At 40.1% G+C, this 26681-nt stretch overlaps 1 protein-coding gene across 21 annotated transcripts in view; it reads left to right on the top strand.

Annotated features, from left to right (window-relative positions):
* Nucleotides 1–10849, top strand: part of SYT14 (synaptotagmin 14) — a 117620-nt gene extending 106771 nt beyond the window's left edge. For all 21 annotated transcript variants that reach the window (XM_069009649.1, XM_069009647.1, XM_069009644.1 and 18 more), the window contains one exon: nt 1170–10849. In XM_069009649.1, coding sequence (XP_068865750.1) covers nt 1170–1483 — 314 coding nt within the window. In that variant the 3' untranslated portion in view covers nt 1484–10849. The remainder of the gene's footprint in view (nt 1–1169) is intronic.
* Nucleotides 10850–26681: the final 15832 nt, after the last annotated feature.

The raw sequence follows: 26681 nt of genomic DNA, 5'->3' as shown, positions 1-26681 counted from the left end.
ATAGGTGGACAGGTTTATATAATCCGAGGTGAGTTCCTGTAGAAACTAATTGGATGTTGTCTTTTTCATGCAAAAGAAAACTTGCCAGCAATAAAACATCCATGGCTGCCTACCATACCAGTTTATAAAAGTATATGTTTATATTTTGTGGCACTCTCTAATGCAAAAGTTGCATTTATCTCTGATTATGGATGTTGGGGTTTCAGTGTACCTGCAAAATGAAAATACTCGATGTGTTTCTTTTAACAAGCTCCAATCTTTAATATTGTCCATTAACATGAGTAAGACAGGAATAAAAATGAAATGTGAGATTGTTTTGTACAACGTTAAATTTCGTGTAATTAGTTAACTTCATGAAATGCACATCCTTCTGCCGGAGCATGGGTTGCTGCTTTTGGTCCAATGAAAATAGAGCTTTAAAAATAAGGGTTTATACCCAAATGCTAACACATAATGTGAGCTAACTACATTACTTGCATCAGCTTCTTAAGTGTATGCTTAAGAGCACCATACAAGCTACTTTTTGAACAATCATCTTGAATTATGCAAAAACTTGCTTTTCTTTAAACATGCAGTAAGTGTATTCCTTCATGAACCTAGGAATTAAAAGGGTTTTTTTGTATTGCGTTAACTTCCATCTTTGAATGCACTTTGCTACGTTTTCGTTTTCAAAATAAATAAAACTGAAAATCCCAAAATGAGAACCACATCCATGCAGAGATTATTCTTAAGCATTTTATCCTGGCTGTTTTGATATCATAGCTGCATATTGGCATTGTTTTTTTTTTTTCCTCTTCATTAATTGCCTTTATTCCACTTCAGTTACCCATATTCTTTGAAATTTCAGTGGTATGCTTTACAGTGTCGTGGCTAGTTGGAGCTTGCTAAGTGTTAATGCAATGTAAGTCTGTTTAGACTAAACAAGGGGGTCAATGGGAAGAGGATTATGAGGTATACCTTTAACTTAACCCATGTACATAGTCCTGGAGCTAGTTCATTTGCTAGTGTGTTTATAATATTTTGTTTACTTGTCATCTTTCCATGTGTCTAAACTCACCTGTGTTCAGCCAGCCTGGTATACACCATATCCTTGTTCCTTGTAAATACTTCATTCTGCAAATCTTCCGTTCCAAGGTATCTGACATTCCACAATGTGACTTCTTTTGTAGATACCTATGTGAAGCTAACACTGCTGAACTCGATGGGGCAGGAGATGTCCAAATGCAAAACTTCAATCCGCCGAGGGCAGCCGAACCCCGTGTACAAGGAAACCTTCGTTTTCCAGGTGGCACTGTTCCAGCTCTCGGACGTGACGCTCATCCTCTCCGTGTATAATAAGCGCAGCATGAAACGAAAAGAGATGATAGGGTGGATTTCCTTAGGTCTCAACAGCTCAGGAGAAGATGAACTCAATCACTGGACTGAAATGAAGGAATCTAAAGGACAACAAGTCTGTAGATGGCATACTTTACTGGAATCGTAATGGATGGTGGAAAGTGCAGTCTAAGTGGTTCTAAGGGAGTTTGTTCTCCCGGGAAGATGATCGTCCCTGGTCGCAATCAGCAGATGTGTTGTGGGAGTAAAAACTGGAAATTGAGGTCAACATTCCATCATAAAGGATGCACAACATGCAAAATGGTGGGATTTAATATAGAATCTTCACTTAGTGTCATGAACTTCCTCGGTGTCAGAGAAGCCTTGCTGTGCACAGATGTGATAGCAGTATTCCCTTCCCCATCCACCTGATGCTGTATTTGTTTGGATTTGTTTTGTGGTTTTCAATTCAGAAACATTTTGTGCAAGGTTCTCCAAATTAATGTAAGCTCCTCCTTGTGTACCTTTTGTATTGCTTTAATACTGTAGCTTCTGACCTGCCTGCATTCAGATTAAAGGTCAATAGTTTGCACTTTGAGAAAAAGTTAATGGTCTGTAAAGCAAAAGCAAAAAAAAAAACCAAACCACTGGTGAAACAACACTTAATAATATAGCAAATAGAAATATACTGTTGTTTTGCACTGAGTTTCTTTCCAGGAGCTTAGTAAAGTAAATTTTCATTTTTTGATATGCAGTTGGTTTGAAAAATACTAGCATTTGGGCATCAGGTGAACTTTGACATCAAACTAAAGTTTCTTCAATCTGTGACAGGAACGAGCTCTATATATGGCAAAAATTGGGTTTTTCCCTCTTGCCTGTACTTCTGCCTAATCCAAAGAGACCAGATCATCAGTTTGGTCCCTTCCAAAACTCCTTAGACAGGTTGTACTGTAAAACTATGTAACTTTCTGTTGAAAGCACTTCCTGTATTCATGTATTCCAATGTAGGAAGCTCATAGAGCACGACTTTACTAAAATATATTTTCATTAAACAAATTGATACAGGTTTCTTTAGAATGTCAGCATTTGGAAGTTAGGTTGAATGACAGTGAAGGAAGTGGCAGCAGTTGAACTACTCTGAATGAATGCAAAATACTATGGCTTTGCTTGAAACAGCTATCCATTCAGGCCTCTTGTGAGCTGTTTTAGGAATTACCATATGCTGTCTGTTGGAAGTAGAGAGCAGACCAGGAGTTTTTACCTTTCCTCTTGGAGAACATCAGTAAGTTATTTTTCTAGTGATTTGCCAGCAATTGAATGAATGTTCACACACAAAATAGAAGTTTGCTTTGCTTTTGTTCAGGCTGGGAAACACAGCTTTCTAATGACGCAGTTGAGAAGCTGCAGTATCACAAGAAGGTTTGCCATCAGATAAACACTTGTGGCATCCACTAAAACTGGGGAAATATCAGTGCTTCTGAGATGCTTATTGGTCCCAAAGCCTTTAGCTGGACTCACACTAATTTATTGACTGCTGAATCTAATTCATATTACTGAAATTGTGCATTACTGAGTAAACATATTTTTTAAAAGCTTCCCAATTCAAATATTCTTTTCGCCTGTAATTACAAGCTTTGTTTATTTTTAATTATTGCTGTATAGAAAGCAAGCAATTTATTTTATCTTACAAATGATGGTGATGTCTTACTAATATGAGACCTCACTGACTTTTAGCACTTGGTGGGTAGAAGAGTAAAGTGTTGGATTCTGTTGAGACAATTGGTGTTAGTCTAAAGCGTTCTCATTAGAACAGGTTTGTTCCTCTTGAATTTCTTTATAATACCTTTGAACAATCCTGGCTTTGGGGTATACAGACAGTCAAGTACAGTGAGACTGGTGATGGTGAGTATGCTATAATAAAGATATTTCACATGGTTCTCAAATTCTCACACTATTTAATTTCTTTAAGTCCTTTTTAAAGGATTTTGTAATTCTACATCTTGGTTTATTTGGTGTCTTTTGAGGGATTTATTTGCAGAGCCAGGCTTTCAGTTTTTGTTGATTTAAAGATTTAAACATTATTACAGGCCTTTGGTTTGTTGTTTTTTTTTTTTTTTTCTCCTGATATTACGCTGCTGCTTCATTTACAGAAGCTTTGTTTACTAAATACAAATGATGCAAAAACTTTCTTTAAACATGAGCAGTCTTGCAGTAATACAATGCAGGTTGTCTCTCTCAGTCATTTTTGTTAGTCCAGTTTGTGAAATGTAATGTTGAGTGTAGAATTTAATCAACATTAATTTTATATATGTAAGGAAAATGCTCAGATTTTCCCAATCCTTTATGCTTTCCATTTAATAGAAGCAATGATGTAGAAGCTGTTGAAAAGCAGTTTTTCACTGGATATGGAAGTGGTTTTATCTATTCTGTTTGTGGATACTTAGACGCTCTTTCCTAAAACTGAAAATTGTCTCTTGATGGTTGTCTCTTTGTACAGGTTTTGCTATTTAAAATAATGTACAATATTGAACAGCAAGAACTGGGTCAGGTAATTCCAGTGGAGAACGTACTTAACATCATCATTGAACAAATGAAGAAGTCAGTTTGGAAGGTGCAGCAAATAACCTCTTACAGAACCAAACTAAACTAAACTGTGTCATGACTTGGATTCCTGTTTGTAGTTTGCATTGCTTCAGCTTTGCATTTCAGCCTTTAGATTTCTAAGGCACTGAAATCTTAATTTAGACAGTAGAGATTTGTGGTACTCTGTGTTGGGCTCATTTGGGAAGAGGAATCTCTCTCTAGGACTTTTCCTGAAGTATCCAGGACCACTCTGTGCTTCACAGAAGGAAGATTGGTTTACTTGGATTTATACTGTACAAAGGCTAGGAATGGAATGTATAAAGAATGGAAATGAACATTTAATTTTGGGGCAATAGAATATGGATTTGTTGTGCAAAACCAGTCACACCAATAATTGGATTTGCCTTGGGATTTTTGTGAGTTAATTATTGTACCAATAGCTGTCATGTTGGTTTTTTCTTCCTAGAACCCATTCTTATTATTTGATTTGTTTGTAAGTTTGTTTTTCTTATTGCTTATGCAAACCTATACTTTTGTATTTGAAATCTGCCTTCAGCTATTGTGGGTTTTTTAAACCCTACATAAGGGCTTGCACACACAGTGTGGTTTTGTACATTCAGGTAGGTCTTATGCATGGAACAGAATTGCTGAAGAACAAAGTATCAGTAACAAATTAGAGGCACTTGTATTTTCCCCAGAGTTGGCTGTGGCTTTTTCATAGCTTTTTGTTGTTTGCCTTTGTTCAAAAGTACAGTAAGTACTTGAAAAAATGTATCAAATTAATTACTTTTCTGTGTGCCAGCAAACCATGTAGAGATTGCAGATCTTGAATTGAATCTGTTTCCTGTCAGTGTAGCCTTAAATAATTGTAGAACAGTGACTTTCTTACAGATTCTATTCTTGAAAGTATTGCATCCTTTCTGTAAGTGATCTGTTTGGTTTAGTGCTTAGAACATTTCATGTATGTCCTAATGTATTGCAAATGTGAAAAAGCTGGTCAGTTCCTTTCTGTTAAGGGCAAGGTTGTGAAGGGCAGGACAGCCAAGCATGAAATCACTGCACTGAAGGAGGAGAGGTTGTGCAGCGCCTGCAGGACATCGCTGTCTCCCACATCTGAGGAGACAGGAAGGCAGCAGAGCCATCCTGCTGCTCCTGTTCAGCCAGGGGGCACGGGGAACGAGGGGAGCACTGGAAAGATGCAAAGCTTGGTCCTTGTGCTGCTGCCTCATGCTCAGGATGTGAGACATCCACGTTGTAGCTGCACTGTGAGGTCTGACTGCAAAGGCAGAAGCAAGGCAAGGTGTAAGCTCTGCTATGGAAGAAACATGACACAATTTCTAAACTAAATTGAAGTCCTCTAAGCTCACTAGTAATTATATTTGGAAATTTTGGGAGCCCTTGGAGTGAATGTATGTGCTTTTGCAGGAGCTGAACATTGTTATCAATTTAGAAAATACTTGAGCTGCAAACAGATTTTATGGCATTTACTGTGGGAAATATTTTTACCTGTAAATTTTTGCAACGACTTTTGATGGCAGATGCAGTGTCAGCATCAGTACCTTCCCATTTTTACACCTTTGGAGCAATTCTTTTGTTGTCTAAAATCTGTGTTTGTGTTCTTGATTTATTCTCTTTTCTCCCCAATGACTCACTCCTGCAAACTCCCCAGGGCCCTGAGAAGCTGCCTGTGGCAGTCACTGGACCTTAGATGTCAGGAACACTGCAATTTAAAGTACTGGTGCAAAGTTTCTGTGACCTGTCCAGCTCCCAAAGATTTCTGAAATGCAAACCATCAGTTTTAATATAGCAAACCAGAAGAAGAAAACTTTGAGGGAGACATTTTCATGTAAGAATTGAGTACAGATCATTCTTACACATCCCAGTTCTAACAAAAAGTCTGGGGTAAGATCAGGGAGTGAGGTTTGAGGGGAGGCCTTTTGGCCTGAACTGTTCCAACCGGAAACTAACAACAGAGCACCTTTCACTGAACTCAGAGTTGTATTGAGCCCTCTATTTACCATACTTTTCTGGAGGAAAAAAAGCTGTCCTGTTTTGTAGCAGTCTTTAGAATCGTGGCTTGTCACTTGTAAGGCAGACTGACTTCCTCCTGAAACTGAATTCTCAATAACTAAACCTCTTTTTAATCTTTCCACTGATGTGCGTGCCTGCCTGCCATTAATGTTAGTGAGAGGAGCCCATGGGCTTCAAGTGGAGAGCAGACCTCACCTTGGAAGAGTGAAGAGCAATGGGATTGGTACATTAGAGGGCTGGTACAGCCTGGCACCTGCAACACAGTCAAATATGATTTCAATTATAAATGGAAGCAGAAAAGCAAACATCTGGATACTGTCACTTGGATACTGGAAACTTGTTATTTAATCATGATATCTTATTTTTGTTTCTTCTTTTCCTCAGCTTTTGAAGTATTTTTACAACTTATTATTAGAAATGTTCAAGTGGTCCCTAAACATCTTGATCGTTTTAACTGGAACATTTAGCAGTGCTTATTGTTAGAAGGAGCCATCAAGAATGTTCTGGTTTTTTGGTCTCTAACTCAACTGCTAGATTTTGTAGTACATCACAGCTGGATTTCACAGGATTTCAGACTACTTTGTTCTGATGGTAGTTCTTGAGGGAAAAGTCACAGGAGCATTTCCTTGTCAGCAAATCACCAACACCCATTGAAGAGATGTCATTTGAGAGCAAGGGCATTTAAATAAGGGATGGCTTTGTACAGTAGCAGCAACAGTGACTCATATTCCGCTCTTGGAACCTTGTGGCCCTCAGAGGGCCCTGCTCAGAGAAACTGTGACATGTGAGTTGTGGGAGTTCGTGGATTCAGAGCAGCGCTGGTCTCTGTGGGCATCATGTGGCTTCTAAACCAGTGTATTTTACAGAGGGTAGATGGTTTTTTATTTGCCTTGGGTGAGTAGGGCAAGTGTCAACTGGCCTACAGTGACATGGATTAGTTTAGCCTTAAGAACTTATCACTGCCCCTCCTTAAATTCAAGCAGGGTTTCTTCCTTTCTGCAGCCTATGCAGGAATCTTATGCACCAGTATCTGCTTATATTATGTCTACCTGAATATGGCACAATTATTAGTGCTGGCAAGCTTAATTCTTGTGTGGTGTGACTGTAGTAGTGGATGGGCCTGGTACATGCTGGATCAGGTTTTGCTGGATCAGGTTTTGCTGTTGGTCCTTATGCAGAGGAATGTGCCAGGAGTTAGGAAAGTTGGTGGTACTGCTCCTGTAGGAATGAAGATCAGGAGACAGCCCTGCCCAGAAAAAGGGCAAGGCTGTCCTATAGCAAGAAGGATTAATTAATTTCCTTGGAAGCATCTGCTGGTTGAGCTGGCATAAAGGCCCTACTCAGGAGAGCAGAAGCAGTAATACCATACCACTGAAGGAATACCTCATGGACATTCAGGGATGTAATTAATGTCATCCTTTTCTCTCTTGTATCTGATGACAAGAGTCTTGCCCATTGTATCAATATAATTTTTTTGCTGTGTTTTGCAAACCCCATGGACACTGATTGCATGCTGAGGGTCTAAAGTGGATTGCTTTTTAACTTTTGGTTCATTTCCAGGGTGTGAGTTTGAATCAATTTGCAGAATTAACTAGAAGCATTATCATAGCTTTGAGATGTAATCTCTAGGCCATAGTACAAGCAAGGAGCAGGGCTTTGAACCAGTTTTGATAGTCAATTTTGCAAATGGCTTATTATGACATTTTAAGAAAATTTCTAAGCAGTTGAATGTATTAGGGAATATTTACAAAAAGAGGAGATAGAGCAATGATTTTTTTTACTATACAGCTAGGTTGCTGTCCTTTCCAGTAAACCACAAGGTTCATTAGTGCTCAGTACTGTTTCGTTTACGATAAATGTTTTTAATGTGATTTTCAGGACAAAGTGTAATTAGTGAAACCTTTTATTCAATTTTTCCCTTTATTTGCTTTTTTTAAGGAGAAATTTCTCCTTATATAGTATATATACTTTCTTACAGAGCTTTCTTACCTATTTTTGTATAAGATGATTTAACAATGTGAAATTAAATGCTCTATGAGCAAGCTATATCACTGTTAACGCAATCAAAAGTGCTAATATAATGACTAAGGGCCTGAACCTTCTGCCTTTTACTCAGGTCCTGGTTTAACCAGATGTCGTTCATGTTGTGTAGGACCTTTCCCTGTAAGCACTTCCATCTATTCCTGGGGATGTCTCAGGGAAAGGCACTATTAACGTGAATAACAGTGGTAAAACTGAGCCTCCTCTCCATTCTTAGTGGGACATCTGTCATGAGTAAAGGCTGCTGGCTCTGTCCCAAAGTATAGTTTTAGATTATAGTTCCCTTGATCTTCAGTGATTTTGAACTTGTTTTTCTGGTGACTATAAGCTAATAACTGATCTTAGTGAATACAAATATTGAACTGTGCTGTTACCAGCAAGATTATTAAAATGTGTTTCACATTTTAATTCATTCTTTCATTGGGATATCAGGAGTTGGATTTGTGAAGCATTATATTGCGTAGAGATAGCACACATTCACCACATTTCTAAAAGGTATAAAATATACAGTATGTAGCATTTTCTTGCATACTTTTATACTGCCTGTACGTCACCGATGCACTCGGTGCCTTCCTTCTTTTGTATAAAACTTAGTATGTAGAGAAACTGAAGTTGTGGTGTGTAAGCAACGTCACTGCAACCGAAGAGATGTCTTAAACTGATTATTCCTAGTCCGGGAGGTTTCAAAGGGCAGTTCAGTTTAACACAATGCATTTCTTTGAATCTGAAGCTTTCCCCTTTCCTTCCTTGCCCCCACCCCACCCCCTGTCCAAGAAACTTCCTCATATGGCTGTTTATTCTTAATTGATTCCTGTGTCTGATGTAAGTCACATGGTGTTAACCAAAGAACCAAGTCTGTTTCTAATTATTTGGACAAATAATGTTTGGACTTGCAATTACTTAAAGACAAAAATGATATGATGGATCTCTGTTAACAAATATAAAATAGGCTTCTGTAAATGTGACTCCCAGCTGAGAATTCCAAATACCTCTTTTCTGACTGGATGTGCATTGTTGTATCAATAGCAGTGTTTGGATTGTGTTTCTTGGTGCATTTTGATCAAAATCCTATCACAAACAGAAATATCAGTCAGTCAGTGCTGTCAGATTAGCTTGGTTTACCATGTTATACCTATATCTGAAGTGTGCTGCTTTGAGAACAGATTTTGCTTTCCTGTGTCTGAAGTCCTGATATAGTCCAATAAGTACCTGGTGTATGCTGGTCTCACAGGAACAAACAGACTGATGCTGCATTGTATGTACATTTCCTACCAGATTTCCTGCCAGTGTCCCTTCATGGTACAACTTCTGTAATATAACACAGTTTTCAACTACTGTTTCAACCTAAAATTCCTTAAATTTCAATGCATGTATAGCCTTAAACATCTAAGACACCAAGCACAGTTTTAATGGGAATAGGTTATATTTGCAAGTCCTGTTTGTCTCAGAAGTCATAGAATTATTTTTATATATCAATCAAGGATTGTAGAAAATGGGTACATTGCAGTCATGTTATCAACCATGCTCCTACTTATATGCAGAAAAAAAAAGGCATTTTTGCTAAATGTTTTAGAGGTGAAGTATCAGTGCTCATTTCCTTTCTTGAATTTGTTTTTGTTTTCATACTTTCATTTCTGTACAGAACCTTGGTGCCCTTAACTAATACCTGTGACTGTATTCACACTGATTTTCAGTATTCCTTGAGCTGCTTTTCTTTTCTCTTCCTTTTTTAAACTGAATAAGCAGTAATTAAAATTCCCCTAAAAATTTCCTTTTTTCTTTTTTTTTTTTTTTTTACATTTTGACAGTAACATAATTAGAGCAAATGACTGTTTGCAGCTGTTTATGCAGCTTATTAAAGCCTGAGAACTTTGTTTGAAACTGTCATTATAATCCAGATGAAGACATACATTTCATGGCATTTCAGTCCACATCAGGTGAACGCAGGAGCTCTGGCGATGAATGTGCAGATCTGCACATGGCGTGTCAGACTCTGAATCCCCAGAGGGATTTATAATTAAGTGTCACATTGTATCTACAGTATCTCCAGTTGTGTGTTGGCAGATACTTGTTGTTTTGTTTTCTTTCTTATTACCTAGCAAAAAACTACTTTTATCATTTTTGTGCTACTGTATATTAACCTTGAGGGTTTCCAGCGTGCAAGATCAGTTTAATGTTGTCAGTTCTCTTTCTGTAAAAAAGCTCTGGACTTCCAGCATACACATCCCATTCCTATTCTGGGGAGAGCCAGAATGCCACCAGCTGGTTTTAGTTATATTTACCTGTACAGCACAGGTAACTTCAATCCCATGTTAGTTTGATTGAAACATGCTATAGTGTATCTTCAAACCACGGATCTGTCACAACATTAAAATAGTCATTTCTCATATCTGAAACTTTGCAGCTGTGAATTTGTATTTTGTTTATCTCTGTGAAATGTATTTTTGTCAGTTTGAGGACTTTGGATATTTCAAAGTATTTTCTGTACGTGAAATCAGCTTTTTGCATGTGAATTGAATTGCTGGAAAGTATTTTTAAAAAAAAGGAAAAATCACTTTTAAAACCTGTTGTTGTCACTTTGCTTTGGAGTTCATTGCATCGTAAACAAAACCAGACTTCACTGTTCAGAAGATAGTAACACTTGGTCAACCATTGGAACTGCTGTCTGCATTAAAGAAAAAATATTTTTTAATTTTGGCAAGGTAATCCTAGCCCTTACACACATTTTGGCTCTGTTTACAAATTTCCTAAGTTTCCCCAGTTCCCTTTCTGTTCCCCAGTCTTTGTTGATGTCATGGACCTTCTGCTTAGAGAACTTAAAATTAACCAGTGTGACCATGTTCTAACAAATATGATGTGTATACTGGCAAATAAAGGCACACTCAGGTGATCATTGTTTGACTTTATACAGTTTTCTTCTGGGGTTCTCTGTGGTTCTCTTTGCTTCTTTGTCCCACATACATTTCTCAGAAAAGATCTCATCTAACATATTAATGCTTAACTTCTGCTTGCTAAGGAATAAGTAGGATGAAATAATTGAGGTTTGATTTAAACATGAAGGAACACTTGCCATAAGTAACAATTATAATTTTGCTGTGATCCAGCTTAGATCTTCTATCTAAGGTACTATCCTCTGATGTTTTTTGTGGTACCTGTTACAGAAAAAGCTTTCTGGACTTTCATGGCAGCTCAGCTTTAGGAGGTATCTGAATATATGTGTGTTTTAATACCTACTAGTATGCATTAAAAAAGAATTGTTAGGACATTTAAAGCATTTTTTCCTATCCTAAACGTGGGAACACTTAGTATAAAAGGCTTTTATTGTTTCTTTCCATTTCTGCAGATGAAAGGAGCATAGGCCAGTGACTTTTACCAGATGGAAGTGGAGAGAGGGGTGCATTTCTTTGCTGTATGGTCCTGATCCTCTGGACCATCATCATCTGTGCAAATCCTAGGACTCCTGCAAATAAGATAGAATGGTAGTTGCTGCTGTTAAGGCTAGCATTTTCCAAAGGCTGTACACGTAAAAATAACGTGGCATTCCATATGCAGACAGCTACATATTTGGTGTTTGGGAAACTTTGAACGGAGCACTTGTGACCATTTTGTTTAGAAGATGTCACAAGACATTTGGTATCCTTGTCTGTTAGAAAAAAGCAACCCAGGAATGTCTTTCTCCAGATTATGTTAGACTTGTTGAAAGGTGATAATATGAAAAATACTTGATTTAAAAGAGGATTTGAGAAGCTGTGAAAACATGGCTTAAAAGAATTAGTGAAATAGAATCTGTAGACTGATAGTTGGTCACCAATTACAAACAGCCATTTTCTACTCAAAGATCACAGAAAAAAAGAGTTACTACACAGCTTCAGCTGCATGTATGGTACCTTGCACTCACCCATGTTTCATACAAGTATCTGAGCAGAACTATGTGTAATGCTCACAGTTGGTAGTTAGTTTATTGTGAAACAGTAATTGCTTCAGACAGGTAGAGCCAAGTTACATCGCTTTTAGACACATACTACTTTACCTGTCAGAGGTTGTCTCTGAGTAATTGTCTTCATGTGGCAAATTTCACATTAGATAGTATATAAAATCCTTTGGAAGTTGGTACTTACTTGTTTCTGAAGGTTCCTGTGGTCAAGGGCTATTTAGCATTTTTCCTGATGAAATTTGTGGGTTTTTTTCCTCTAGTATTTTTGTTTTTACAGTCTAACAGTGCAGTTCTAATTTAGTGTTCTATTCATATTAGACATTTCATTTTACTTGTAAATTAACCCCCCCCCCCCCCAAATGAATGAGACCCTTGCTAAGGCATTTTGTTACCTGATAATCATTTCGAGTAGCTACACTTCAGCACAGGGACTCAAAAAAACAAATTTAGTGTTGTTTTGGCATAAGAATAGTAAGGATAGAAGGAAGAAAAAATGCAGAAATGAAATAAACCCTCATCAAGTAACATCATGCAACAAATCAGCTGGGCTTTAGATAAATGATTTATTATTAAACTTAAAACCTAATAGGTTTGTGTGTTCTGAGTGTAGTTTACACTGGTTTGTTTTCCGCTTAATTAGAAGCCTTACATTTCATCTTATTAATAATGAAAATCCTCTTGTCAAATTGTGTAAGATCATGTTGAACTAATGTGTCTATTTTAGAGGCAGAATAAAATCTCCCCTTGTAGCCTTTCATATTATTTCATTGCATTATGCAAAAATTCTATTCTGCTTTTAATTTTGCTAGTGTGAAGCATCTTCCATTCCTGCCTGAGAAAGTCCTGATTTCAAGAACTATGATGAAAAGAGTTCAATCACCGTGGCCCACTGTTTGCAATTAAAGGTTAACTGCAAACGGAAATTCAGAGTACCAGGCCAACTGAGCTTTACAAATGTAATGAATGTGGGTGTAAGAGATAATAGTGATCAAATCTAAAGTTGTATCCTGTGATATCAGTTCTTGTTGCAATGGTTCAACGGTTCAGAAAAGGAGCAGGCTTAAACATGCCAAAGGAGACCAGATTTGTACTCCACTTGCTGTTAGAGTTAAGTACACATCTCCCATGATACCACAGCATTTTCATCTGCAGAGACCTGAAGTACCAATAGACTACAACGTCAGTCACACAAGCCTTTGCTAATTAATGCCTTCACCGGAAAATGTCTGGCATTCTTAGGAAACCAGGCAGATACAGAATGGAGAATTCATTCATATTTATATTTTAAAAAAAATAGGCAGGAAAAGAAAAAGCCACATAATCAGCTGTTTGATAAAGCTCCAAATCAGTCAGCTAGGCTAAAGGTCATGAATATGTAGCTAGATCTTAGTAAGCCTCAGTGGCAAATCATCACACAGGCTTGCTGCAGTTTCCTGAGACCGTGTAAAACACTTGGGAGCACAAGCCAGGCCAGTAGGCTGAGAAATGGCATTAACCATTCAGCCTTCACCATCTGTCACTGTGCAGCCAAGCAGACACTTCTGATGGAGTCGTTCTGCGTCTCCTCATTTCGGTTTTTAACTGAACTTCACACGGGGCTTGCCAGCGAATGCAAAGTACTGTCACCCACAGCACTGCCATCCTTACTCTCTTTGCTAAAATTCCCTTTTTTCTTCCACATCATTGATATATCCAGGCAGTAAATGACCTGTCATACTATTAAATTTATCAGTGAAACTGATGCACATCTTTGAAAGATATTGTGAAATACTTTGTAAAGCATTACTATATAGAAATTGCTGCCCATGGTATTATATCCAGAAGAACGCTTTTCTGCTTATGCTTAAACATGCCAATTAGGTTTGCTGAATACTTTGGTCTTTCAGTAATGCTTACTATCAGCAAGAGTCACTGAAGGATCAGGATAAAACCTAAAAAGACTTTTTTAAAGTTTTCAGTGAGATCCATTCCCCAATGTGACTGATTGAAACCTAAATGAGTGCCAGTGCAGGGAGGGGGATGGAAGTGCACAGCTGGAGCTGAGCTGGCCTTCCCCAGCAATCCGTGCTTACCTCAGCTAAAATGACATGGAAATCACTACCTGAGGAAGCTGTTCTGAGCATGGAGGCATTTTACACTGCTGACTGTTGCCTGTTGGAATATAACCAAACACTTCTCATCTTATTTTGAAAAAAATCTTGTGAAAGTTGTTGGAAGTGAAATCCATAGGTGCAGGCAGAACAGAAATGGATCTAAATACTTTTAGAACACCAGAGAGTCATTTTGATGGGACAGAAATCTCTACTTGTTTCTAGTACAATAATGCATCCTTTAAAAAAATCAATTAGAAAATATATATAGCCGTCATATTTTAAAATTCTCTCCTTTTAATATAGTTGATGTTATTTTAGGGGTTCTCCTAAACCTCCAGTAGCATTCCCTCTTTTTCTTTTTTCCCCATCTTCCATCCCCAGAATACTTGTCCCACAGCAGGACCCCCTTCAAGGTCATAGGTTGCCCTGTTATCTGACACAAGAGCAGTAGAAGGATTGCTGCTGCTGGTGCTTGGACCCTGGGGAGCCTTTTGGGAGGAAGGGTGGTTGTGTGTGACTATGTGGGAGCATCAGCACCACTAGGGAGCTGAGAGAGAGCAATTACTGAAGGTAATTCAGAAGCAGGTGTTTTCAGACAACCTGGAAGATCCAAGGATGCTGGTACCCAAACCACTGCACATCTCACAGACCTGCTGCTCTGCTCCCTCCTTGGTTTTTCCATGGAATGGGGTGATCCATCCTTAGGCAAACCTTTCACTGCCAGAAATATTTCAAGGAATTGTTCTCTGAGTGCATATCCCACCCTCTCTAATTATGCAGAACATTTCACTGAAAGCTTTCTCAGAAGGCAGACTGTAAGATTGACTGCGTCAAGAGCCTGAAATACAGAATGCACTTAAACTGTTCGTTGTCATTCTGGACAAAGCAAATTAAGCATCCCCAGCAAATGCTGCCATCAAAAGAACAAAAGCTGTGAAGTGATCCAGTTAATTCATAGTCCATGTAACCACTGGATGACAAACAGTTCTGCCTTGTACCAAAAGTAGGAGTGTTGTTGTTTATGCCAGGGGTGGATCTGAAAAACTGTTAACACCTCGTGGTGGTCTGCAGTTAGACCTTCAGCCTTCACTTGTACCCACCAACTCCATTTGGCAGTGAGTTTCTCAGCAAGTCTATTGCACGTGATCTTTTCTGGTTTGTTTTTATCGATACAATGTGGAGTTGTGCTTTTCACTTTAATTAATTAACTAATTAATGTGAAACATTAACAAATACTAATTTTGGTATATAGTCCTGGGTCAGGTGAGTGTATTTATGTTCCTAACCTAACCCTGAAATCAGCCAGTCTGAAGATGAAGCCTAGAAAGCTCTTCGCAGTTCAAGCCACTGCTGCTCACCAGTTTAAGGGAGGAGACAAATCCATCAATCCTAATTTAATGGGAGAATTTTCAGGTAGACAGTAATTGAGTTGGAATTCGGCCAAAGCCTTGGGGCTAAAGAATCTACTGTTATGAAATGTGTTCGAGGATCTTTAATGAACACAAGCAATTGAGATCACGGTTTCTTCTCTTCTGCAAGGGGCAGCAGAAAATGTTGGTTTGCCTCCAGAAATAATTTGGTGCCTGTAATCAGGCTGGGGCATTGAAAAAAATATGCCACCTTCTGAAACACCAGTACCATTTTCTTACCAAGGACGATCTCAGTGCGTTGACCTGTAGGAGGAGTAGCTGGACAAAGTATTTCAGTAATAACCCTCACATCAGTTCTGGGAAATAACCACCAAGCAAGTAAAGGAATCCTTAGCTAACTTGAATTGACTTACATTAGATTCAACTAAGTTGGGGGTTTCTTCCCTCTTTTTTTAGTCTCAAAAATCCTGCTGGTTTGCAGAATAATTTCAAACAAATTTATTAAGCCTTTCAGCTAGGCTGGACGAGAAGAAGGTCTCCAGACTTGCTGCTTTCCATAAATAGGTATTTCCATATCCGTAAGTTCTTCTGGATTTCTTACACTTATTTATTTCTAAATATAGCTAATGGTTGGAAAAAGGAGCATGACTGGAAGAGTCCTTGGCAGCCTAAGCATGAGGGAAAATTGATGCCTTACAGATACTAGAATTGTTTGCCTTTGAAGCTCTCGGTGAAAAAAATTGTGTCAGCTAGTTGAAGTCTAAATGTAAGTTACTGTGTGCACAGAGGGGGTTGCATTTTTTTATTTTAAACCACCTTTAGTGTGGGATACTTTATCAGCTGTATCATCGATGTCCCTTTAAAATCAACAGCCTTTAAAATGCATATGAAGGTATTTACTTCAGAGATTAAAAAATATGCAAGTCAAACTTTACATGGGTGCTTAAATCCTTCGATATGGGACTTGAAATGTGGTTGCATTATGCTGCCTTGCACCAGGATGGCCCCCCAGAGCAGCAGTGATTTTGTAATGCTACCTGCTAGAGCTAAATTCTTGCTAAACAAGCAAGATATAATTACTAAACAAGAAAAATAATGGTTTATTTGTACCTTCTTTAAGTATGCATTTACTTTTGGTTTTAGGCTCATAGTGGGTGAGTAGCTCACAGCACACTGACAGAGAAGGACCTGATGTACCAAGTATCTCCAGGAACTCTGGAATTATTACAAGGTGGAACATTTACACCTGTGTGTGTGGAATGGCTCAGGTGGTACTGGGTGAATCATACTTAGGGCAACCAGTGCCCTGCTGCACAGTATAGTGGGCCTGAGAGTGAACCTCAATGCCAAAATCTGCGTTAAAGTTAAATATATTTAACTTTGGACTTCTATTAAGGTAGTACTTCCTTTGTACAAGCATACTTTGAAACACAGTATGTGTTCTGTATTAGCAGGATCAGATTTTGGAAGGTAAAATCAACTTTATTTAAAAATATACACAGTATGTAAACTGAGTAAGTAAGTCAGATTTAGTGCCCTGCCTGAGATTCCCTGCATTCCCCTAATGCTTTCCTCTACAGTCTCTGTCCTTAGAAACAAATAGACAGCAAAACCTGGGCAAGTGGTTAATTCCTGCAAGATGACATGGACTTGGAATCCAATGAGATTCTTCCTTTTATATTTGATTTTTGGTTTGGATTATTCCAGGATATTTATTCTTCTCTCTTGGAATAATTTTGCTTTTGGAATAATTTCAGACAACAAACATAGTACACAGTTTAACTTACTGTGACCCACTGGCTCCCAGAATAACTTTTACTGATTTATTTCTCAACTGTTGGCTATGCTCTGCTGTTTGTTAACTCCTTTTGTGCCCCTCAGATCTGGAATTGCTGCTGAGATATTTTTCTTGAGGCCTTTTATTTCTGATTTACTGTGTGCTTGTCTAAATAAAGGAATTGCTCTCATGGCTGTAAAGTAGTAGGAAGCTGCTGATGCTTTTTGAGAGCCGAACCACACACAGGAGACCCATATAATTTGCTTTGTAATTGAATGGTACATTTCTCAGCATCCAAATTTTTAGCTGTTGGGATTTCTCTTTTAAGATGATAAATCCTTCAGAAGTTGTGGTGCATTCCTATTAAAGACAACTAGGATGTATTTCCCAAGCTCATAACAATAAACTGCCTGAGCACAGAACTGCCAGAGAATCTCCCTTGGAGTTCTGCGTAATCCTCTGGTAACCTTGTGCAAACTTCTCCCGGGATGTAACAGAAACTTGGCACCTTCTTCTGGCTGTCCCCAAGTCGGAGCTGTGCCCTGCACCGTCACTGTGAGCTTGTTTTTGTCTTTGGACTGATTGGATCTTTCCTCTGGAAGCCAGGTTGTGCCAGCTTTGTTCGGGCTGAGTGGCCCCACTGAGCTCAGTGAAACTATTCATGGAGCGAGGTGAGCTTGAGGAACTGCTCAATGGGAGCTGGGCTGGCACCGTCTGGCCCTTGGAAGCAGAGAGAGAGGGAAGTCTTTTCCTCCTTTTGTGAAAAGCAGAGAGCATGTAACTGAGAGGGATGGTGAGCAGGAATGTGTCAAGAATAAGTAGACATGGGAAGGAAATGAATCTTTGATTCATTATCATGGAACAGCAGCTAAGCTGGAGCCAAAAAATCCTTCAGAGATTTAACATGAGATCTAAATTTTATTTTAGAGTTCATATTGCAATTTCACTGCAATGACAAAAATGATTCAACTGAATAACTGAACTGAAGCTGATCATTATTCAGTTTTTCTTGTTGGTTTGATGGATGAACTGATATTGAAGTTTAAAAATCTCTCTCCTTTTAGCAAAAAAAGAGTCACTGTTCTGCTCCGGAGTGCATGCTTGAGAAGGACTGGATATACAGTGCCTTGGCTGCTGCTGTAGATGTAGGTGAACATGGATATGGACACTGGAGTGAGTATCACATATACTGTACAAACCTTGAAAATATAAAGGAAAACACAACTGCTTCCCCATGTCTTCTTTTTCCTGTTTTTTGTTTTGTTTTGTTGTAAACTTGGGGAGTATTGGATTTCATTGAAACCATGAGTATTGCTGCACAGGTTTGTTTAAACCAAAGCAATTGCCTGTCCCTAGCCATTACTCATAGCAGTGAGAAAACTTTGCAGGACTTAGCTTAGGCAGCTCCCAGTCCCTGGAGCTCAGATATAGTCCAGGACACACCATGTGGATAAACAAGAGGGTTGACACAGCTGTGCAGGAGCTGTGAGGAGGTTTCGGAGCAGGCAAGCAGGAACAGCCTTGGGTAATTGCCATTGCACCAGGTCCTGCTCTTGAAAATGCTGTCCCTCCCACACATAACACTGTCTTCCTTTCTGGACTTTGGAGACTGCTCAGCTCTGGGACAGAGGAAAGTAAATTCTCTTCAACAGTGCGGGGTCCAGCACTTGGTTTCCTGTGCTCCTTTCACCCGTGTAGAGCAGGGGGAATTTCTGCAGGGAGCTGGGTTGCTCCAGCTGGAGCACACCCATGTGTTCCCCTTCTCCACACACACCTGGATCTGCACTTCCTGCCCAGAGCATGCACTGGAGACTCTGCCAGGACACCTGGTCCTTCCTGGTCCCTGGGAGTGTCATTGGACTGCATTGTCCTTATAAACAGTCCCTGCTCATGGCAGTAAAAGGACTCCTGAAAAATGAAGTGTTAACAAAGACCAACTGCGAGTGCTGGAGGAAGAACCTCTGGTGTGGATCAGAGAGCTGCAATTCCCAGCCTCCATGAGGACACACTCCTCAAAACAGTTCTCTAATTGAAAATTAATTCTCAGAACAACTTAAAGTTTTTTTAAGCTACTGCTCAAGTAAAAGGAATAATCACTTTCTGTAGCACCAGCTAAATAATTGAATGCAGATTTTAGCAGAATATTTTCCATCCAAGGACAGTGGTTGCATAATTATTTCATATGATATAAATATTTAGAGATTACTTTTCCCTCAGCAATTAAATCAATAGCTTGGACTTAAAATGAAAACTAAATTGAAAATGCTTGATTTTTTTTAAAAAAATAAACTTAGTATTTTTGGTCTGCATTGTAAATTGAAACATAAAGCCTGTTAAGTTTTGATTAAATTGATCTTTTTTTTGCTTGTTCTTATAGGTCATAAAAGTTGAAGTCTGAAAACAGGGACAGTGGCAAGGAGACTGAGAAATGAATGGGCAAAGTCATGTAAGTAAGTAAGAATTGACCCAAATGCTGAAATGCTAAAAAAAAAAAAAAATTCAGTCAAATATGAAGTTCTGCATCAAAATTTTATATGTTCTCTTAACACTGTAACTTGTGAGGCTACCCCAGAAAGCCTTTCTCTGAGGAGGTGTCACCAGAGCACAGGGGGTGAATGACTAATCCATCCCTGCCAAAAGTGTCTCCTGCTGATTACAGGTCATGTGTGCTGCCTGGTTGCCTCATGAGCTACATTGTGCATAAAAAATGGATACTCAACTGCACTGGTATCATAATTTTATAATCTTTTCATTATTTAGACATTTCTCTTTTTCTAAGGCATTTTATGGGCATTGCAAGTATTTACTCTGGAATAAAAACATTTTTAAATATGCTTTTAAATCAACCCTCCTATGTCCCGTAGCAAGGTGGGCTCTCTCCATTCTCTTTTCTTTCCAACTCCTCACTGCAGCCGTGCCACATTGTTGTGGCTGGGAGATTTTTATCCTGCAACTAAACTTATTGTGCCTAATCTTTACAAAATGAGTGAGAGTCATTCCTGGAAGGTGCTCCCTGCAGATGCCTCAACCCAGGCAGACAATCAGGGCTATTTTCCCTTGTCCAGGGAAAAACAGAACACAGAGGGGTAGAAGCAGTGGTGCCTGAGAAGGATTGGATCCTGGCTGGTCTCTTGTGGCTGTGGCTGCTCTGGCTGCTTCGGGAGGGTTCCGGAAAGCAGAAAAAGCTGAGCACAACAAAAGGCTGAGAAAGGGGGTAGCCAAAGTGATTACAGTGGTTTTCGACTTGTGGATCTCTAAACGTTTTCTATCATGTGCTTGGCTTTATCCCTCTGCATTGCCTTCCCTGCAGCAGCTGCCACTTCCCAGCTGATCCCTCCTTTCTGTCACTAAAATGAGCAGCCTTGCAATGATGAATATTAAAATTCACCCACTAGCACTGCAGTGAGGTGGGGTCCGAGCAGCTCCTACCTCCCAGCCTGCTGTGCCACCCTGCCAGCAGATTCGGGAAGGCGACACCACACTGGTTTATCCTGGTTTCCTTCCCAACCCTGACAGCTGGTTATAACTGGTTGAGCGATGGCTGGAGTTCAGAACAATTCAAATGTCTCAGACAGTCTATATAAACATCGTTCCTTACTTAGAGGTCCTGTTGGAAGCTGTGTCTGTTGGACACTTAGTGAATTACAGGCTTTAGAAACTACCTGGCAATGCCTTGAACCAGACGCAAAACTTCCACTAATGCAACATTTAGAGTCTTAAGTAGGTACTTGGCTGCCAGTTGCTTTCAGGCAGGCTGTAAAGGGACTTTCTGGGAAAAAAAAATCTGACTCTGGACCAGCATCACCATTTGTTTCATCTCGATTTGGAGTGGTTAAATAGGAATTTGCAAAGGAAATCAATGAGAGGACCAGCTTCTTTCATTTAATAGGCTTGTCTAAGTAGAACCAAGCAACAAAGGAATTCTGTGTAAGGTTTGCAATTTCTGTCGCTCTTGTCTAACCAGATTGAAATCATCAAAAACAAAACAAACAAACAAACCCCCCAAACCAACATGAGCGAGTGCAAGAGATTTAGAGTGTATGCATTACAAGTGATACAGAATATGCATTTATGATTCAAAATTTTAAACAGCTGAGAAATAAATATGCAAAGTAGATTGTTCTGTTTGCAGATGGTAATCCTGCCGCACTGATTTTGCTCAGCTGTCTGATTTTTCAATGTCTGCATTCCTGGTTCCTGGGATTCCTGATTAAGAAATAAAATATGAGTCACGGTGCATGGTTACCTTCTGCGCATCTGAAAGGCTAACTCAGTGACTGAAAACAGATTATTAGAGGCTGATCTTGCCGTGCTGAATTCGATGCAATGTCAGGGGATTGGGAAAAAAAAAAATCCCTTCTCTGCTCTGCCCTTCATTTTACAGCTGTAGGATAAAGGTTCCTGCCAGTTCTTGTAGATCGGCTTGTAGGAGATCATCTGCCCGGCCCTCTCTGCCGGGGGTCTCTGGGTGGGGACGGCCGGCGGGCAGCCTGCTGCTCGGCAAGGTGAGGCACATCCCTTTCCCTCCCTCTCCCGAGGATGACTCAGTCGGTTATTAAAGATTTCCAGCTTCCAGCTAAAATGGCATCAGCAGCGGTGCCCCAGAGGGAAGAAGGGAGATGTGAGAAATGGGTTCTGTTCCTGTCTCCGAGTGCTAACACACACACACACACTCACACACACTCGCACACACTCGCAGAGCTGATGTGGAGCTCATCTGGGAAAAGTTTATTTTGCAATAAGAGGGTTTAGTATTCTGCTAAAGGCTTTTGCGAGGACTGGATCCAATTTTCAGAGCCTGTTGCCAATATTTGTGAGTCATTTCCTTGGAATCCTACCTTTGGTGTTTATTTCCCTTAGAAGGAAACTTGTAAAAGAATAATAATAGCTCTCATTCTTCATGGAAAGTAGCACACAGCAAAGTGGGAGACAACTCGCTCTTTGTTCCAAAACACTTTTGTGTTTGTTTTGTTTACTTTCTTCAGCAGACAAAAAGTGAAGAGTGCAATATAATTAACTCCATAAACCATCTCATTTACGGTGCCAGTGACATGCATGTGCTGTGCACCGGAGTGAAAGTGAAGTGGGGAAGCGGTTTTAATTGGTACCTCTCTTCCAGAACGAGTGATGAGAACTGCCTGGTGATTTGGGAAGTCTCCTTATGTAACAGCAGGGCTTTGCTTTTTCTCAGCCCCGCCTGACTACCGGGACTCCTTTTTCTCTCTGACTTCAGTCCCAATCATAACACTGAGCACCTATTCAGCGCTAAAAGCCCTCTCAAAGGTTAACTAATCAGAAATGCTCTCGGTTACAGTTTACAGCAAGAGGAGCACCTTTTGCCCTCAGGATACTGAAGCGTTTTGCAAACTAAACCCCCACTGGGCTAAGTGGATCCTGGACAGAGATTTTTATGTCGAGCAAGGCCACGCAGCCACCAGAGGGGTGGAGGCAGAGAGCATATGAGACATTTTGGCTAAGTACACTGGAAAAAATATTTATGCTTACTGAAATGAATACCACGGGGCTTTATTGTTCTCCCAGACCAGGCAGGCATAGCAGCCTTAGGGAGATGGCTGCAGTAAATAGGATGGCACCTTTTCTCATATCTGCCAGAGCCCTGTGGCAAAATAAATTGCAATTTTTCTTGCATTTTCATATATTTGCATAAATTCTGGGGCAAACTTTAACTGTTAGAGCCAGCATTCAAGAACTCATTGCATATTGGCTACCAAAAGTTCTGATAGGTGACATATACCTGCAAAGAAATAAGAGAGGAAACATCTTTTCTGTCAGAACAGAAATTTTCTCTAGTTCTGCCTCATAGAAACCAGAAGCAGGAGAAAGCACAAGTGTTAAGAATCCAAAAGGAGATTTTCTTTTACATCTTTTTTTTCACTGAAACCCACGGGACTCTGACATACTGGTCCAGCGTAAGTCCATAAACTCTTTCTGGGAACAATTCAACTGAAAAGTATGTAAAGAAAAAAATTAGCATGTGGGAATTAGAAAAGTTAAAGAAATATTTGCTCTGAATGCTGTTTTGAGAAGGAGATACTTAAACATCTGGAGTGGTATAATCTAAATTAGGGTGGAAGTTGAGTGAAGATACCTTTGAAAAACTTCCATGAAAGGGCTGTGTCTTGACACAGAAATCAATTCCTGATTTCAAGTTAATTCCTTTTCCACCAAACAGTAACTCCAGCTCTAGAAAAAGAGGAGGGGGAGAAAAAAAACAAAGCAAAAAAAACCCCAAAACAACCCAGTGGATTCCTTGAAATTTCCTGAAGGAAGGGCCAAGAAATACAGAGAAAAACACTAGACTTGGCAGGTCTATAGTTTATCTATACCTCTGAAGGATGAAAAGCTGAATTGACCCTGTTGGCACACAGACCTGTTGTTCTACCAGTCTAGTTATTCCAGCCAGCTTTAACTGTTTCATTTCGCCCTTGGATCCTGCTTCTCTTAGATGGTGTTATATACATTTCTGGCAGAGGTACAGCTGAAGAAACAGAAAATCATCGTTGCCTGGGGCCCACACCATCTTGCTGCACCTGTCCTCATTTCCCTCTTCCCCCTGCTGCCTCCCTGATGACTCTGGCTTGTGGTCACCATCGCCCTCACCACAGACCAGGCACTGCTCTGCACTGGCACAATGCAGTTCTCCTCAGCTATCTTAGATCAGTAAGAGAAGGAAGAAGTCTCCCTGTCTGCTCCCAACCAGGGGCTGTCTCTTGGAAGTCCAATTTTCAATTTAAATCCATCACAGCCAATTCTAGAAACTTTTCCACTTCTTGCAGCCTTGCTGCTCAGCTTGCCTCCAGAGCCCTGAGTGCAGGGATTGTCTTTGATCCTTTGCTTTCATTTCCTGTGACTGGGCTGCCCCAGTGTGCTGCAATTAGGTGTCCCCAGTGTTTCCACTGCTTCATTCATAACATTACTCCAACTCCATGCATATCTATCCAAACAATGAACACTTTAATCAAAGCCCTCATTATCTCCCATCTCTGTTTGTAACTTCCTCCTCCTTGAACCTGTGACATAGCAGCCAGTTTGATCTATTTAAACACAAGCTCCCAACATCCTCTTCCCTGTCCGCTGCTGCGGTCAGAGCCAAGCCACCTCCTGCCTGTCCTCCCTATTTGCCTCCATCTAGTCTTTTATTTTCCCATGTGAGGTTGTCACAGTTCTGCCATAGCTGTCATCACTCCACCATTGTCTCTACAGCATGGCTCTGCTCTCTGCCAGTGATGCTGGCATCCTCATGCCTTTATCTGCTGCTCCCAGGGGAGCCTTTATGCCCTTTTCCATGATGCTCTTGTCCACAGGATGTCCTCCCTCCCTCAGCTAAGTTGGTGACACCAAACTTTGTTGCATCAACCATAAAGAGCAGATAGCCTACAATGAGGTTAGCCTGGAATAGTTTATAGGTGATACAGTCAGGGGGGCTGTTTTCAAGGGAGGTACATCAGTCTGGGTATGTGTTTGTGCCTTTCCCCTTCCTCTCGCCAGCTGTCATTGCTTCCTCAGACAGTGGGCCGGCACAGTGTGCAGTGGGATTCCTGATTGCTTCTGCATTGTAAATTTTCTGAAACGCCAGAAAGATAACAGCTACAAAAACGATGGCAATTTTGTTTTCTAAGCACTGCAACCCAGATGTTAACAATGGCATGGCACAGCTAAGAAACGCTCTTCTCTCCCCAAGTCATGTTGTTATGCAATGGAAAACGCTCTGTGCTATATGATAAAGACTGAACCTGCTGCAGTACTGGGTACAAACCCAGGGGTTAAATAAGGAATAGCCATCTTAAGTCTATTCCCTTGTTTTTATTGGTCTTGGTGAGATTTGCAGGTTGATAGTCATGGGCATTTTATATTTAAGTTTGAGTTTTTAGAGGCATTCTGGAACTGTATAAAAAGCCCCTTTCTCTGACATCACATCAGGCTTGTTATAATGTGAATGGCATCATTACAGTTCTCTCATTAACATCATAATGGCTCTGGAGGAATAGGGAGTGAAAACCCCAGCAAATGGAGTAGCGTGGCAATGTATAGTAGTCTTACTGTGTGAAACTGCATACGGAAAAAGTTTGACATTTTAACCTTCAGGCTGCTGAAGATGCCTCAGGGTGTCCTCACACTGAATGCATTTGGCTGACAAAATGGAAAAATTGTGGTAGCCTAAGGATGGAGGGCTGGGTTCAATAAAAAACTGTGCCTGGCTTCCATGGCATTGAAGCCCACACAAGGCTCCCAAATGGATTTTTCAAAATTGAATCCAGCCCTAAGTATCAACCTTTTCCTGTAATTTTGTATAGTAAATGTATTGCATGCTCAAATGTACATCTTTCATCCTTTATTTCCAGAGGTGCTAATGGAAATGTAACAATGTGTGTGCTGTTCTGCAAAGTCTCATTGAAACCAACGGGATTTTGGATGAAATCCCTCCATTGCATAAGATAATGTAATATAAATGGGTTGGGCTTACAGCTGGAGGACGATGAGATCTGGTTCTATTTCTGGTGCTGACACTGATTTGCTGTGTGACTTCTGGCAAGATACTCAGGAATGGATTTTGCCACCCTTACCGGGGAAAAACAGTAGGCTGGCTCTTCAGGAGCAATGCCAGAGGTCCTGTTTGTGGAGCTGGGTCTGGCAGTGCTTCCTCAGTAAACACTGGCTTACAGTTCTGCCGTGTCCAACTCTACCTTCAAGGAGGCTGACTTTTCCCACGTGCTGGGTGCTTGCAGCTCTCTTCCCACTCACTTGCAGCAGCTGGAAATCAGTGCTTCTGAACATCCAAGGGGAACAAATAGCACGCCCAGAGTCACGAGCCCTTTTAAAAGCCTGGTTCTCAGCTTCTGTATGCTGAAGCAATTCCTCTGCTACAAAATGGGATTTACTCTGTAGCTGAGAGCCACCTCTAAATCTTTGTAACACATGCTGAGACAGACAAGCTTTGTTTGGGGCTTTGGTTTTCTGGTGATTGGGGTTTTTTTTCTCCCAGGGAAGATATATTATATATGCCTTGTTTTTATACAGTTTGGAAACATGGAGGATGTGCATGGACAGTAGCTGTTTATGGAAGTGAACTGCCCTGTCTCTATTAATTTTGCATGTTGTAAATAGCAGAAGCAGTTCATTTACTTTCGTGGCTGTCCAGAGAACTCAGTTTTTCAAGATAAATTAGCAGCACTGTGCAGAAGGCATCCCAACACTTCCTTCCTTCCTTCCTGCATGTTTCTGCTTGAGCATAGAAAGACCTATTTGTGATGAAATATGGTAAGAAAAAAGATGCAGACTTGAAATCTCCGATTCTCATTAAAAAAAAATAAATTCACAAAGAGATGCTGAATTCATTATGAGCAAAGAAAGCCTGACTTCCAGAAGCAGCAGTGAGTTTCTTCCAACCTTTATTCTCTCAGGACAAACACTGAGTGTTGACATCTTGCCAGTGTGAGAAGATTGATGTGCCCCTGTGAATGATTCCTCCGTGTGGATTAATGAGAAGAGTCCATTGCTGCTTTCTAATGATGGTGTAA

This window comes from Aphelocoma coerulescens, chromosome 3, assembly GCF_041296385.1.
Source record: "Aphelocoma coerulescens isolate FSJ_1873_10779 chromosome 3, UR_Acoe_1.0, whole genome shotgun sequence".
NCBI lineage: Eukaryota > Metazoa > Chordata > Aves > Passeriformes > Corvidae > Aphelocoma > Aphelocoma coerulescens.
The sequence above is the reverse complement of the archived record's forward strand: the minus strand, read 5'-3'. Positions and strand labels throughout refer to the sequence as shown.